At 29.6% G+C, this 14,168-nt stretch overlaps 1 protein-coding gene across 1 annotated transcript; it reads right to left on the bottom strand.

Annotated features, from left to right (window-relative positions):
- Window positions 1-348: 348 nt before the first annotated feature.
- Window positions 349-3,740, bottom strand: LOC130814325 (uncharacterized). Its single transcript, XM_057680440.1, has 3 exons — window positions 2,966-3,740; window positions 2,381-2,548; window positions 349-2,282 (listed from the first exon to the last, which is right to left on the bottom strand). The coding sequence occupies exons 1-3, from the start codon at window positions 3,506-3,508 to the stop codon at window positions 540-542; spliced, it is 2,454 nt and encodes an 817-aa protein (XP_057536423.1). The 5' UTR covers window positions 3,509-3,740; the 3' UTR covers window positions 349-539.
- Between the last annotated feature and the right edge of the window lie 10,428 nt (window positions 3,741-14,168).

Here is a 14,168-nt window from a genome sequence, read left to right as displayed (position 1 = left end):
AGTTTATTGGTTTGAATTCCATGTGGCCGTAGAGACCTGGGCTTGAATCCCAGCAGCCACACTTTTTGTATTTTATTTTTTTATTTTTCATTTCTGTCTTTTAAGTTAAGTATGTAGCATGACCATGAGAGGTTTTTAGCATGTTCGATCGTATAGGGCTCAAAAAATTAGAGGCCACAATATTTAATTACTTAGTATATGTTAGTGTTTAAAGCGACAAATTTGTTAGAAAAATATCATAATTTTTAAAATTGCACAGAGTCTTCATAAAATTTTTCAATTTTTGTTCCGCTTATGTGCATGATTGAATTTCATATAAAAAAGGTACATTTAGAAGATAATCAATAATTTTCAATAAATCAGCATCAATATACATTTTTATTGTGAAAAAAAACACCCTTAGTAGTAACCATTCCAAGATTGGATTGATCTATTGTAGTTTTTCTTATTGGATAATATTATAAGCTTTACATGAAAAAAAGTTGCACTAATTTATCTTCATTTTTGTAGACAAAATTAGTCTTTTTATTGTTTAAAATTCAATCATATAATGCATGAATTTTACATGAAATTTCATGAAGATTTACATTACTAGTAGGATTTTCCCATTGAACAAGTTCCTTAATTCCTTTCTCAACCTCTTTAGTTTCCTTCATCAAACTGCTTAAACAAAAACCAATTGCACTAAAACTCATCACAATCTGACTCTTCATCTCTGTCTCATCTTCATGTAACTCAATCTTTTCAAACACTTCCTTCAAATGATCAAGAAACACATTTATATTCTTCGCGATTTCTTTCTCATCCAACCTCGGATCCTTACTTGGCTTTCCCAATTCAATATCATAAGTCTTTCCACTTTTAGTAAGGTCCTTTTCAAGAACTAACATTGACTTAATACAAGCTATCTCTTGGAATGATTTCATACTATTTGCTATCACATTCCCTACATGTTTAACATCAACATTTATTCTATCCAATTCATCCTTAAATCCCATCATATCAAGTCTTCGGATTTGTTCTTCTAGGATTCCATTAGCATGTGCTACAAACACCAAAAGATCACTCATTTTTGTGAAAATGCCCATCAATTTGTTATACCCTTGTGTATGAAAAGGCAAGAACCAAAAATTGGGTTCTGCCTCGGCTTCACCCACGAATTTTCCTAGCTCATTGAGGTGTATTTTGATACTTTTCGTGGTTTCAAGTAACTCGGCCTTAGACATTGTAAGGAGATCGATAGAGGAGAAGGCGGTATGGAGTGCACCGAGTGTTTTGGTTAGATGAATTTTGGCTAAGGATGCAGCTCTAGTAGGTTGTAATAAGATGTCAATGATTATTGAGCAGAATAAGCCTATGAAAGTTTCGACAATTCTTGCTATGGCAAAGTCGCTTGGGGGACCGAAATTTCTTCTACCCAATATCAGAATTGCTCCTATAACTGCTGAGACTGCTCCTGCTTGGCCATACATTTTGCTTTGTTGAAGAAAACTTGTGAAAATGAACCAAGGTAGAAGGGCTATGAACCTTATTTGTACAAATCGTTCGAAAATAAAACAGCCTAAAACTCCATATACATTCCCAATTACTGTCCCTTGGAACTTAACATTGGTAACTTTGAAAGTTGCTTCCCTAGCTGCTGCAAAACTCACAGCTACAGGGAGCCCAGACCAGAACCCATTGGGCTTACTGTAGTAAAGCCCAACTAAGACTGCGAATCCCAATGAGAGCGAGCAGTTTAGTGCAATTAGTAGCCTTTCTTTGTTCAGTGAAGTGGCCCAGTTGGCTAAAATCCAAGACAAAGAAAGCCCATCTGGGTGTTTTTTGTTATGATTTGATGGGTGTTGTTGGGCTTGTGTTTGTGGGGTTTGTTTGTCGATTTTTTGTGGGTTGGGGTGAATGGTCATGGCCCTTGATTGAGAGTGTAGAAGTTTCATACAAAAGAAGAAAAAATAAGAGGGTAAATCCTTATCATTTGAAGGGAGAATTTCGAGTTTTTGAAGGAAGTTCATAACATGTCCATTAGTAGATTCAGGAACAGTAGTTGGTGTTTCACAAGGCATATGTTTCCTGAGTTGATGCAAGTTTTGGCTTATTTCTCCTTCTATTCTGTCCATCCCATCTTTCAATTCTTCACCAAATATCGTAACAGGAACTTGCGAGTTACTTAGCGCGATTTCCATCCCTTTTAGTGGTGTTTCGATTTCTTGAAATCGGTCACCTGGGTTCTTACAGTAAGGCCTGAAAAACTTGATCAAAAACCTCTCCCACTGCATGCTTTCCTGCTCAAAAGAAATTTCAATGAAATTTGAAACTATTAAGTCTAAGATGATTTTCTTCGTTTTTTCGATGATGGAAGTATTCGAAAGGTTTAACTTACTTGTTTCGATTTGATGCATTGGATAAACTTCTTGGCTTTAACTGACAAGCACTTGGCTTGAGAGATCAATGCTTGTGAAGATGTAGTGTCTTCAGCACAAAAGGCCTTCACATATAGCTTGAGCCTCTCTGTCGCATTCTCTGCAAATAACTTGCTGTTTGTTTTCACCTGTACACATTACACATCAAGCTTTAGAAGTCATTTACATGATTATTGGCATCATAAATAATCACGATTATTGCTTCTGTTAGACTATATAACATAAGCTTTTGGTTGAGTTGATTTCTTGATAGATCCTATGCTCTTTATTTTTATGAAAAAATATTATGAGGCCTCAACTATCAGCTAAAGCTTTTGACGATATGGTTTCATGAAAACATCAAGGCTAGAATATAGGTAGGACTCATGGATTAATGACTTTCCTTGAAGTATTTGGAAGAGGGTCCTATGTACGCTACCTTACACTTTTAATAACGTATAAATAGGTTATATTCGATTGATTTTTAGTTACAAGCATCATCTGCAATGCCATATAAATAAGAAATACAGACGATAGATAGAGCGATCAAACTAGTTATAATTTACCTGAGATGAAGCGAGGTGAGGGAAAGGTAGCAACATGGCCAAGAAACAAGCCAAAGCACCAACAGCAGTGCTAGCAGCAACATGGACAGGATGCATGATAGGATGTATTTGTTCAGCGTTAATGTATCCAACTACATATATTATAACAAGTTGGCCTAAAGCAATCCTTTTAGCCACAACATGGGTTGATTTTGGCAAGGCAATAAAGAAAGAAGCTATAGCCAACACCAAGGATGTTGAGGCTGTGGTGAGCCTAGTGGGTCCCATGATCCAGAGACAAAGGATAGCTGGGCAAACTGTTTGAAGGGTAGCGTAAAACGAAAGCCAAAGACCTCGAATCGTGTCTCCTAGGGTGGCATTGGTGACGATAAGAATCATCGCGACATAGGCAAATGCCGGAAAAGCAACTTGTTTCTTGATTGAGGTAGGGCCATAAAGGGTTATGCAACCTACTATAATACATGCTAAGGCGGTTCTTGAGGCCGCGATTAGGCTTGATCTCCAAAAATCGCGTGTTCTTTCTGATTGCACGTTTATAGACATGGTTCTTGTTTAATTAAAAATTTGTTGCTCGTGCCTTGTGTTTATACACACACAAAAAAAAAACACGAGCAATTAATAACACTAGTGAACAAGAAATGACAAAGTTTTTTTAAATATTGAGCGAGTTAATAACTCGAAACAAATAGACTTTTTTCTACTTGTGCTTTGTAAATTCTTTGATCACAAAAATGGTTAGGAATTAGATAATTGAGCTTGAGGATCAAAAAACAGTGAGGTTTAAGGGAATGAAGAGGAGTATTTGTAGGGGGAGGAATAAGCAAGTTTAGTGGTAAACAGTCTATTGTGACATTTCTTTAGTGGGACCCACATTTTGCTATTTCTTAACAAGACTAATTTCAAAAGTTTTTGATTAATAAAAGTTTTTTATAAATTATTAATAATTAGTAAGTCCATAAAATGAATTATAACAGAAAGTTTTGCTTTTGTCAGAAAATGCTGTACTGTGTTTTCCATTTATGCAACTGAAGGTTCTGTTCTTATTTTTATTTTTTTTATAGCACAACTTGGACAGATAAGTCGAATCACGTATAAAATACTTGTACGACCACTTTTTCCCACTTTTATTTTATTTATTTTATTCTTAAAATCCATCCATTGAAATTGAAGGGTTTAGTAATTTTTTTTAGACATTAGTGATAAGAGGTTACAGGTTCGAATTTTAAATTTTTAATCATCTTTTAAATTCAAGTGGATCCACATTAGGTAAAAAAAGAGCTTATATTGCAAACTTGCATCCATACTTTTAACCCAAGAGGCTCTCGTATGAGGTGGCATGTTAGTGTATACTTTCTCAATTTCATTATACTTGCTACATTTCACTATGTACGCAATACAATGTGTAATTTTTAATCATTCTAAACTAAAAATTATAAAATTTTGGTATGATGAAAGTATACGATAAGACGATTCAAATAAAATCTTATTTGATTATATTTCTTTTTACACATAAGCCGCAATATATAAAATAAACTTTAAAGATAAATAGTACCACAATGTCTAATGTAGCGAAAATTTCAAAATAGAGGAAGTATAACATTTCTTAGGGCTTTAACCATCAAATTAAACTTTTTGTTGAGTTAGTTGTTTCACTTTAACCATAAAATGTCTAATGAAACACTAAACACTAAAAAATCTTATTGTATTATTATTCATGGAATTTTGTAGTACCATATATGCTATAGTTTCCATGGAGATTTTGTGCTTGAAAAGAAGCTATCTTTTTGTATTGAAGCAATTCAGTAATTGGACACACAAGATTGTAAGTGTCCTGGCTAGAATCCAGCTTTTGGAACATCTTCTATAAAAGCTTTAGCATTATGTAAACACTTTTATTGATCTAATTATATTCCATCATATATGCATAATGCATGCTAATAAAGATACCTTATTATACAAATATATAGCTTCAGACATAGCTTCCCATTCTACACACAATGGAACTATAGACTTATTGATGTCTGGTTTGTATTTTTTTTTAAGAAAACCATAATTTTTTTTTAGAAAAAAGTTGTTACATAGATATTTCAAGATGCATTATGTTTATATAATAATATACTCCTATAATTTGAATGATGTTGATACAATAAACTAATTACAAATTATTATATTTGGTGATCATAAATATGAAATATTTGCATAAATACATATATTAATTTTAAAAAAAATATAAAAAACAGCAAACTAGACCAATGTTATCTTCCAAATTTTCCAAATCCAAATTTTTGGTTTCATAGAATTTTATTGTTGGACCAAACTAACCAAACGGTGTTCACTGCGCTATATAGAATTGAATCACATCTATATAAACCACATACCATATTGAAACAGTCAAACTTGGAGATCAGTTTTATCTTCTCATATTCCAATTGACAGTGTTAGAGTATATAACATATTATGGGGCCTTAACCATCAGCTTAAGTTTTTAGTTTAGTTGGTTTCTTGATATGGTATCATAGTCAACGTGACAAGAGATCACGGGTTCGAATCTTAACCACCCCTTATTTAAAGTGGAATATTCAGCGCCTATGTGCATCCACACTTATAACCCAATAAGCTCTTGTGTGAGAGGGTGTGTTAGAGTATATAATATATCCTTAGGCCTTAACCCTCGGTAAGCTTGAGTTGGTTCCTTAACGGACAATTCCACTTAAAAGCTACAAGAGCATTTGATTATAATGTTTCTAAAATAGACAATTTTTAATGTCCGAAAAAATTTCACTTTTTTAAAATCTTTTTCTTTCTTTGCCTTTCCAAACTAAATGCAAACAATGTAAAAGACATATAAATTTAAATATTATTATTATTATTATTATTATTATTATTATTATTATTATTATTTTATAGATTTCTTCTTATTATTAGATAATAATAATTAGAAAAAGAAAAATCTAGTTTTTTTTTAATTTTAGATTGCTAAAAGTATCATAGCAATAGTTAGTTTTCTAAACTTATAAATCTCGAGTTTTTTTTTGAACTTTTATAAATAGGGGTCTTTGGTTGCTCATAATTGTATCATATGAGATCTGTGAGAGTTCTCATCGATTGTGACAAAGTGTTTAAGAGATCTCAAATAGAGTCTTGGATTATTTGTTGTTCTTAATAATATAAATTTTTAAGTTTGTATGCTATTGTTATGGATATCCCATTTAAAGTACTCTATCTGTTTTATTTTGTTTGTCTATTTTAAGTTTTTTTAATTTAGAAGAGATAAATTTAAATTTGATTTTTGAAGTATATGTTAAAAATAAAATATATTCGATTTGTCTTGATGTAAAGAATTTTAATATATAATTTATGTAATTTTTTATTATACGTACTAAGAGATATCGAGACTTAAAATTTGCGTTGAAATGCATGAAAAAATAAAATAGACAAACAAAAAAGAAGGTAGTTTTTTTTCTAAATGTATTTATACATTACTAGCCAACATTGCAAAAAATATGGTGTTGTAATTTAAATTCAAGCACATTTGAGCATTTGAAGCAATTGGGTAGTCTCATAAAAAGTAACTTCTAAATCACATAATGAGTCCAAAAATGTATCATAATACTCTTTAATATATGTTATTGATTAAATTGTTAGAGATATTATTAAGACATTAGGCACAAAATAAATTCATTTTTACAATTATGAGCATATGAATTTCACCATAACATAATATACTTTTAGTGGGATATATTTAGTGACATTTAATTTAAATGTGACTACTTTAAATTTCTAATGATGTATATAATGGAATTAGTGATATTTATTAGATTTTTTAGCTGCATGATAAAAAGCCACTAAAGTTTTTCGCGACATATGATCTAGAGACATTTCCCATAAATACCCCTATAGACTAAAGTAACAATTACTTATGTTATTAAAGGCCAAATAAAGTGTCACTAAAATACTCTATAGTGGAACATAAAATAAAAATCAACAATTAATATGCTAAAAAGATAAATCAGTTATATTTTTCTACTGCCACTAAATATATTGTTAGAGTATATAACATATCTTGGGGCCTCAACCATAAGCTTAAGCTTTTGGTTGAATTCGTTCTTTGACATATATAACATTGAAAGTTAATTTCATTGTAGTGTTTGTAAATCATCATTATCTAAGTATTCTGTATATTCGACTTATGAAAACTATTATCAGATTCTGAAGGGGATAAAAAATGATAACCCATATTCATATATATAAAGATGCAACGAACAGTCTCACGGCTCAAAATGGCTTATTCATTGGGATCGGTTAATGTCTAATCCTTCACTATTCTTAAACAGGCATCAAACAGGCATCAACCAATAGTTTTTTGTAGCTATATTTATTTATTTTTTATCTTCTGATGTACAAGTTTTTTAATTTGTTATGACAACTTTTAAGAGGTTAGTCAACATTACTAATTTAATCCTTTATAGTTTAAAATTATTATCCACATATATTAGCTAGAAATTGAAGACTGAGATCGACCCATGGAATAATTGAATCGATCATCATTTGCCACGACTTATGCATGGAAATTAATCATTAATTCTTTTGCCTATTCACAGTATTATCTATATTTACGATTCTATAAAATTAGCCTTTTTAGTAAATTAGCATATAAAGAAAATACTAAACTGTTAGAATAATTAAATGACATTTAGGTGAGTAATGTAGATAGACTCTAACTTAAACGAACTAAATATTTACTAATTTACTAAAAGGGCTATTTTTTTTAAAAAAAATATCATTGTTTGGCATAATAAGTAAAGTTTAGTGGTATAGGTACCTATTTTAAAAATATTACAACTTATAGCGTTCTAAAATAAAAGTAACAGTTTAGTATTTTCTTTATAATTTTCTCAATAATTTATATTCCAACTAAGTATTTAACATTTTACAATACTACAAATACCGTATCGCTACCCACAACTCCAACTACTTAAACATTTAACAATCACATGCACAACTATCTTGCACGCTAAACATGCCCAATATCAAGCATATATTTTCATAGATTTTAAAGGAGGCTGAGGGAAGGAGAAGGTTTTGTCAAATTCAATCTTAGGTATTTGCTTGAAAAACACGGTATTTATTCTAATTGAAACAAGAACTAATTTCTTATTTCTAAGAGCATATTAATTTTCAGCTTATTTTTTCACTTAATAAATAATGCACGTTTAAAAAACTAAATACAATAATGGTAAATTAGCTAGATTTAGACTAGCGTACAAAATGCAAAAATTTATAATATAGTAAATTAGCTATAAGGGTCTAATAAAAAGTGTAATTAAAATCTAAAAGAGTCTCATATAATGAAGGAATGAAAATTGCGAGATTTTTGGTAAGACTTTAGGTAAGACTTTAAGAATATTTCTATTATATCTCCGTTTGGTAAGGAAATAAGAATAGAAAGAGAATTAGTTGAAAAATAGTACTCTTAGAAATTTATAAATTTAACTTAATTCATTATTTTCTCCTTTGCTTTTATTAATGACGATATGTCATTTAACATAAGCTTTACAGTCTGTTTGGTAGGTGGTAATGAAAATAAAAACTAGTGTAATTTTAATTGAAAAATCTCTTGGTTACCTTGATGGCCTTAGTAGTCTAACTTCATTCATCTCATTTTCTTTGTAAAATTCGTTTTAATGTATTATCATTGGAAGAGGTGATATTAGACGATGATGAAAATTTGTAAACAAAACAACTTTTTTTTTAATCAAAATTTCATTACCATGGAAACGACAAAAATTTTTAATGAAATTTTACAGTATAAATCATTCCCATTACCATCATTTAATACTACTAACTAAATAAACCTTAAATCTGAACCCAAACACCATTCACTACCCACGGCATTATTTTTGTGAGATTTTAGCTTCCTAAAGTTTCATTCCTCACCTTCCCAAAGTTTTATTTTTTTTCTAAATAAACAAGAGGCTTATCAATCTCAATATCAAAGTCACAATCCCACCTTTAAAATCTCACAAAACAAACGGCCTATGGGCTGTTAGTTTAATATTCCATTAAATTTTAGTTGTGAGTATTAAAAATGATTTTATCTTTCTAGCAAGTTCACTATTTTCATGCAAAATACTGCACGTATTTCTTTACCTTTAATTTTAAGAATTTTATTAAATTCAATAATTTCCGGTGGAAATCTAACCGAAAAAACTTGGTATTTTTTAATTGCACAGTTTATTAATCCTTTGAAAACAATTTGTTACATTGAAAAATCACTTCAAAAATAAAAAGAAATAAAAATTATTACATTGAAAAATCTTTAGAATATTTTTGCACCTTAACCTAAACCATTTCTTATTAATTATCCATATGTACCGAAAACAAAATTTAACACGTATCCAAAACTTAAGCCTCAAAATTGTAAACTAGGAGTATATGTAATTTATAATGTTCTCACACACCTTTCATATCTACAGTACACTTACCAATTATCTGTGTGATTAGAAATTATAATAAGTATACACTTCAATAATTTATGGTTAGGATTTAGGTATATAAACGCAGTGAAAGTAACTCGTTATCCAAATACCCACACTATCACATAATATATTTTTAGTGGAATATATTTAGCGGACATTTAACTTATATGTTACTATTTTAAATTTTTTAATATTAAATATATAGTGATTTTAATGACATTTATTGCATCATTTTGCAACATAATAAAAAATCATACTAAAATTTTTTTGCAACATTGAATTTAGTGACATTTCTCATAAATGTCACTATACGCTATAGTAACAATAAAAAAATGATTCTAAGATTCAAAAATCGACTAGTGATATGGATCATAGTATATAGGATAGTAATGTAGGTAGGATCTTACGATCTTAATTGGAATAAAATTTGAGAGCTTAGATTAGAACACAATTTTACATCCAACAAACCAATCATCAAATTTATTGTTCATTATTATTAACATTTTTCACTCTCCATCTTTCACTAATTTGTTTCTTATATATATAAATGTCAAAAATATTTCATTAACACTATTTTAAAAGTTAAAATTTTTTTTTATTAATTTAAAGTTTTAACCTAATTATTAAAAGTTTTATTTGTTCCATTCTTAAAAATTATAAAGTCAAAGAAATTATAATTCATAAATTTCAATTTTAAATGAATAATATGGTTAAGTATTAAAAACATTATCATATTTCAACTCAAGAAAAAAAATACATTATCATATTTGAGTTATTGTAGATCATCATATGATCTTTCTATTCAATTTTATTTATCCCTCCGAATGATTTTAAGTAAAGCGGCGACTATCACAAACTTGGAAAATGCTATTCTAAAAAAAATCTATATCAATCACCCATGTATATGTAACTGTCAATTAACAAGTTAGAACATTCCTATAATAAACTATAATAGTTACCATGTAATAATATAATATATATAATATTATATATATATAAATGGTAATAATGAAGTTCGTTAGTAGGATTTTATGAAGGTACAATAATTTAGAAAAATTAAATATTGTTAAATTTCAGTAAGACGATATCCAATAAAGAGTATATTTTTTTATAATATATATAGGATGAACTATTTAACTTATATGAAAAACGTATTTCGATAAGACTGTCTCATATAATATACATCTCTAAATAAAACTGTCTGATAAAACAATTTATTAAATGTTGACGGGAAAGGAGAAATGGATAGCAATGAGACGGAAAAGCAAGAAAAAGAAGTAGTAATTTGAGAAAACGCACTTCCTGGAAGAGGGGATGAGTCAGACTAACAAGAAATGTTTAATTAGTATTAAGAGTGGATTCTTCTCATCACCCACTAACATCTTTCATGTGTCCTCGATGTACTTCTTGATTTGATCCTTTGAGTCACAGCAAGGGTCATTACTTCATGAGAAGAGGCGAACATTTTAATTACCCACCTTTTTTGTCTTTTTTTTTTAATTAATCTTTCACACTAATAGTCAATATTAAAGCTGAAATATACTCTCTTCTTATTAACACTTTTTTTTTTATTGGGTGCTTCATTATGTCATTATAATCGGTTAAAGCACCTTTTCTCCCTTTCGATTTTAAAATCATCTTAATGGAAAGTTTAAGCTGATACCTAATTAATGTTAATTTTGTGTATGCCATGTTGTGCATAAATTTATTGACAACTTTATCATGGTATCAGAGTAGATGATTTTAATTAACTGTAAACGAATAATGTGGGGGTTTAAAAAAAATAACGTTTTCATCCGATAAAAAAGGGGCTCATATATGAGAGGCAATGTTGAAAAAACTAACCACATGTAATCCCATTTTGAAGAATCAGAGAGAGATTGACAAATATATAAGCTTGATGGGCAGCTACACCATTTATTACCGATTGATTTTAGAATAAAACCTCATCCGACTTGTATGTAGTCAACACTCATCTTATGCAGATTTTATTATGTACAAATCCAGTGATAAATTTATTAATTATGGCTTATATATAAAATTATCATTGCAACAATTATAATTGAAGGACCTAAGTCGAGATTTAGTTTTGTTTGGTGATGTAATAAATCCTTTGATGCACTAAAAGCATCGACAGAAAACACGCATTCCCCACTTTTTTGTGCGCTGACATCAAAAGAAACGACAAATAAAAGAAACAGGGTTTCTTCCAAGATTGGTAGCAGCCCAAGTTATTATCAAAGAGAAAATAAAAGGTTAAGAAAATTTAGTATAGAGTTGTATTGCAGGTGGCATTCTCAGGTTGTTGGTGGGATCCTATGTATATATTATTGGTGGCTCTGCTTTTCTTTTAAGATTGCGATTTTAAACTTGGATCACATTCTACCATTTCATTAAGAGATTTATTATTTGACTCTTACTCAGAGGATATAATATAAACTACTAAATAATTCTTCTATATCTTATTTTTTAAATTTTGCTCAACTTAGATTCGCTAAGTTTCACCAACTTGATATATATCCTATTCACTATTGCTATGATTTTAATTTTGCTTTGTTGTGGTCCATTCAAGATCGTTTTTAGGGTAGTTTTGAGGTGTAACTGTCTAAGGCCCAACTCATGAAAGAGTCTAAATTGAGTTTTCTTATTATTAAAAATTAGTTTGTGTGTAAATAGCTTCTAGTATAAATCGAACCTATAGCACTGGATCAGAACCCTTTGTTTATTTTTCGCCTAAAGCCTAAAAATTATGAGGAACAATACTAAGTTCAATAGTTGTAAGAATTTAGATTTTAATATTTTTTTTTATAAAAAAGTTACTAGATAGTAGCTCTACTATACATGATTTTAATATTTTCTCTAAAAACTAGATTGTATTGTCCAAAATAATATACTCCCTCCATTTTCATATGTTCTTCTTAAATAGAATTTATAAATTTTGGTGTCAAACTTTGACTATGATTTCTCATCGATCTATATGAAAAATTATGTTCATGTGGGATCTTGATAGATTTGTTTCAATATACATTTTCTAAATATAAATTTTTTAGAATTTTTAAAAACTCAAAATTAAAATTATTTTACTTTTATGTATTAAATGTATTTGTTTTGTTTATCTTTTGATAAAATGATTATATTGATTTTTAACTCATCATCATTATCATAGTAACCTGTGTAAAACTATGATTAGGGTCCGAGAGGAAAGGAAGACGGCAACTCATACCCATAAAGAAGGATGCGGTCAAAGAGTTCCTCAGCTCGCAAAAGATCCTTAGATAGAGAGGTTCCAGCAACGAAAAGGACCGACTGAAACTGAATCTGCAAGCCTGTAATCGACGACGCAAACATGGCCCTTAATCATAAAATTTAAAATAAATAAAATGCATATAAATAGAATAAAAATAACTTGGTAAAAAAAAGTAAAAGAATGACATGTAAAAAATAAAGGCAAAAAACAAGAACATCAATTAGTAAACGAGAGAGTATATATCAGTAGTTTAAGACATGAATAAGGCACCTCCAACTACCCCTATCTCTGGTTAAGTTCTCAGAGAGATGTAACTCATACAAGTCATTTTTTATTTGTTCCTCTCACGTTTTCCTAAATCTTCCTTGATTTTTCTTACCCTCCACTATAATAATTTCAATTCTCTCATAGGCGCGTCAAATGTAAATTATTTAAGAAACTTTTTGTTTTAGTGATAATAAAAAATTTATCTCAATCGTTGTTTAATTTTAACGAGTTAAGTTTTTTATATATACTAGGGGATCAAATTGACAGTGCCTTTAATTAATGTAGTCTCAGGTTATTTAATTTTAGGGACACATATCTTTTTAAGATGGATGGTTATCCTAATAATCTTAATTCCATACAAAGACTACAAAAGACCAACTTTTCTTCTTTAGACAATGTGTAGCAAGCTGGAGGCAAACAATTTTTTTCAACGTCTTTATTCATCTTCTTTTTTCCTGTTATTGTTATTTTTGCCCTTTTGCTTGTTATTGTCACCTTTTTCTTCGACTCTATTTTTTTTCTTTCTCACCTTAATGTGTGGCCACAACGCTGGCTGAAGATCCTTACTCTTAAAGTAATATTGCACAACCTTGACATCCTTCGTCCTATCTAGAATGTTCATAAACGTCTCAAATATGGCTATCACATAAAATTTTCTTTATATGCATAACGTCGAGGAAGTACATAGTTTATACATCTTTCAATTATGAAAGCTTCCAAAATATATATGTACGACAATGCTTTAATCATTGATTTTGATTGATTTTGAAAACTAGTTGAATCGAATTCACCTTCAGATCCACATTGGGCTTAAGGGCTAGAGAACAAGTTCATGGTTCCTTTACCATTTTTAATGGGTAGTTACTTTGTTCGATCATCATCTTTAAAGAGCTGGATACATTTTTTTGAAAAGAGAAATATTTCATGGAGTATATGTATGATTAGTGGAATTGAAACGTCTAGAGAACCAGAATTATTTAATTAACTACATGAAGTCAACCCTACTTTCAATAACAATGGAGTATTTTATCAATGTTCTTAACAAGATATGCTTATTTTTAACAATTAATAATTAGTTTACTTTTGTAAAAATCAATGCCAAAATTACTATATATAATATTCTATACGACTTTCTATTATCCCATAGGTAACTCATATTAGCTAGATGAAGTTTTAAGTAGAAGTATTCGGCCATGCCTTGTATATTTGA

Source organism: Amaranthus tricolor, chromosome 5 (assembly GCF_026212465.1).
Source record: "Amaranthus tricolor cultivar Red isolate AtriRed21 chromosome 5, ASM2621246v1, whole genome shotgun sequence".
In the NCBI taxonomy this organism is placed as follows: domain Eukaryota; kingdom Viridiplantae; phylum Streptophyta; class Magnoliopsida; order Caryophyllales; family Amaranthaceae; genus Amaranthus; species Amaranthus tricolor.
This window is presented reverse-complemented; position numbering and strand designations above follow the sequence as displayed.

Coding starts and splice junctions, on each gene's coding strand:
- LOC130814325 (XM_057680440.1), bottom strand. CDS start 3,508: ATGTCTATAAACGTGCAATCAGAAAGAACACGCGATTTTTGGAGATCA. Junction 2,549..2,965: donor CTCACCTCGCTTCATCTCAG/GTAAATTATAAC, acceptor TAATGTGTACAG/GTGAAAACAAACAGCAAGTT. Junction 2,283..2,380: donor AATGCATCAAATCGAAACAA/GTAAGTTAAACC, acceptor TCTTTTGAGCAG/GAAAGCATGCAGTGGGAGAG.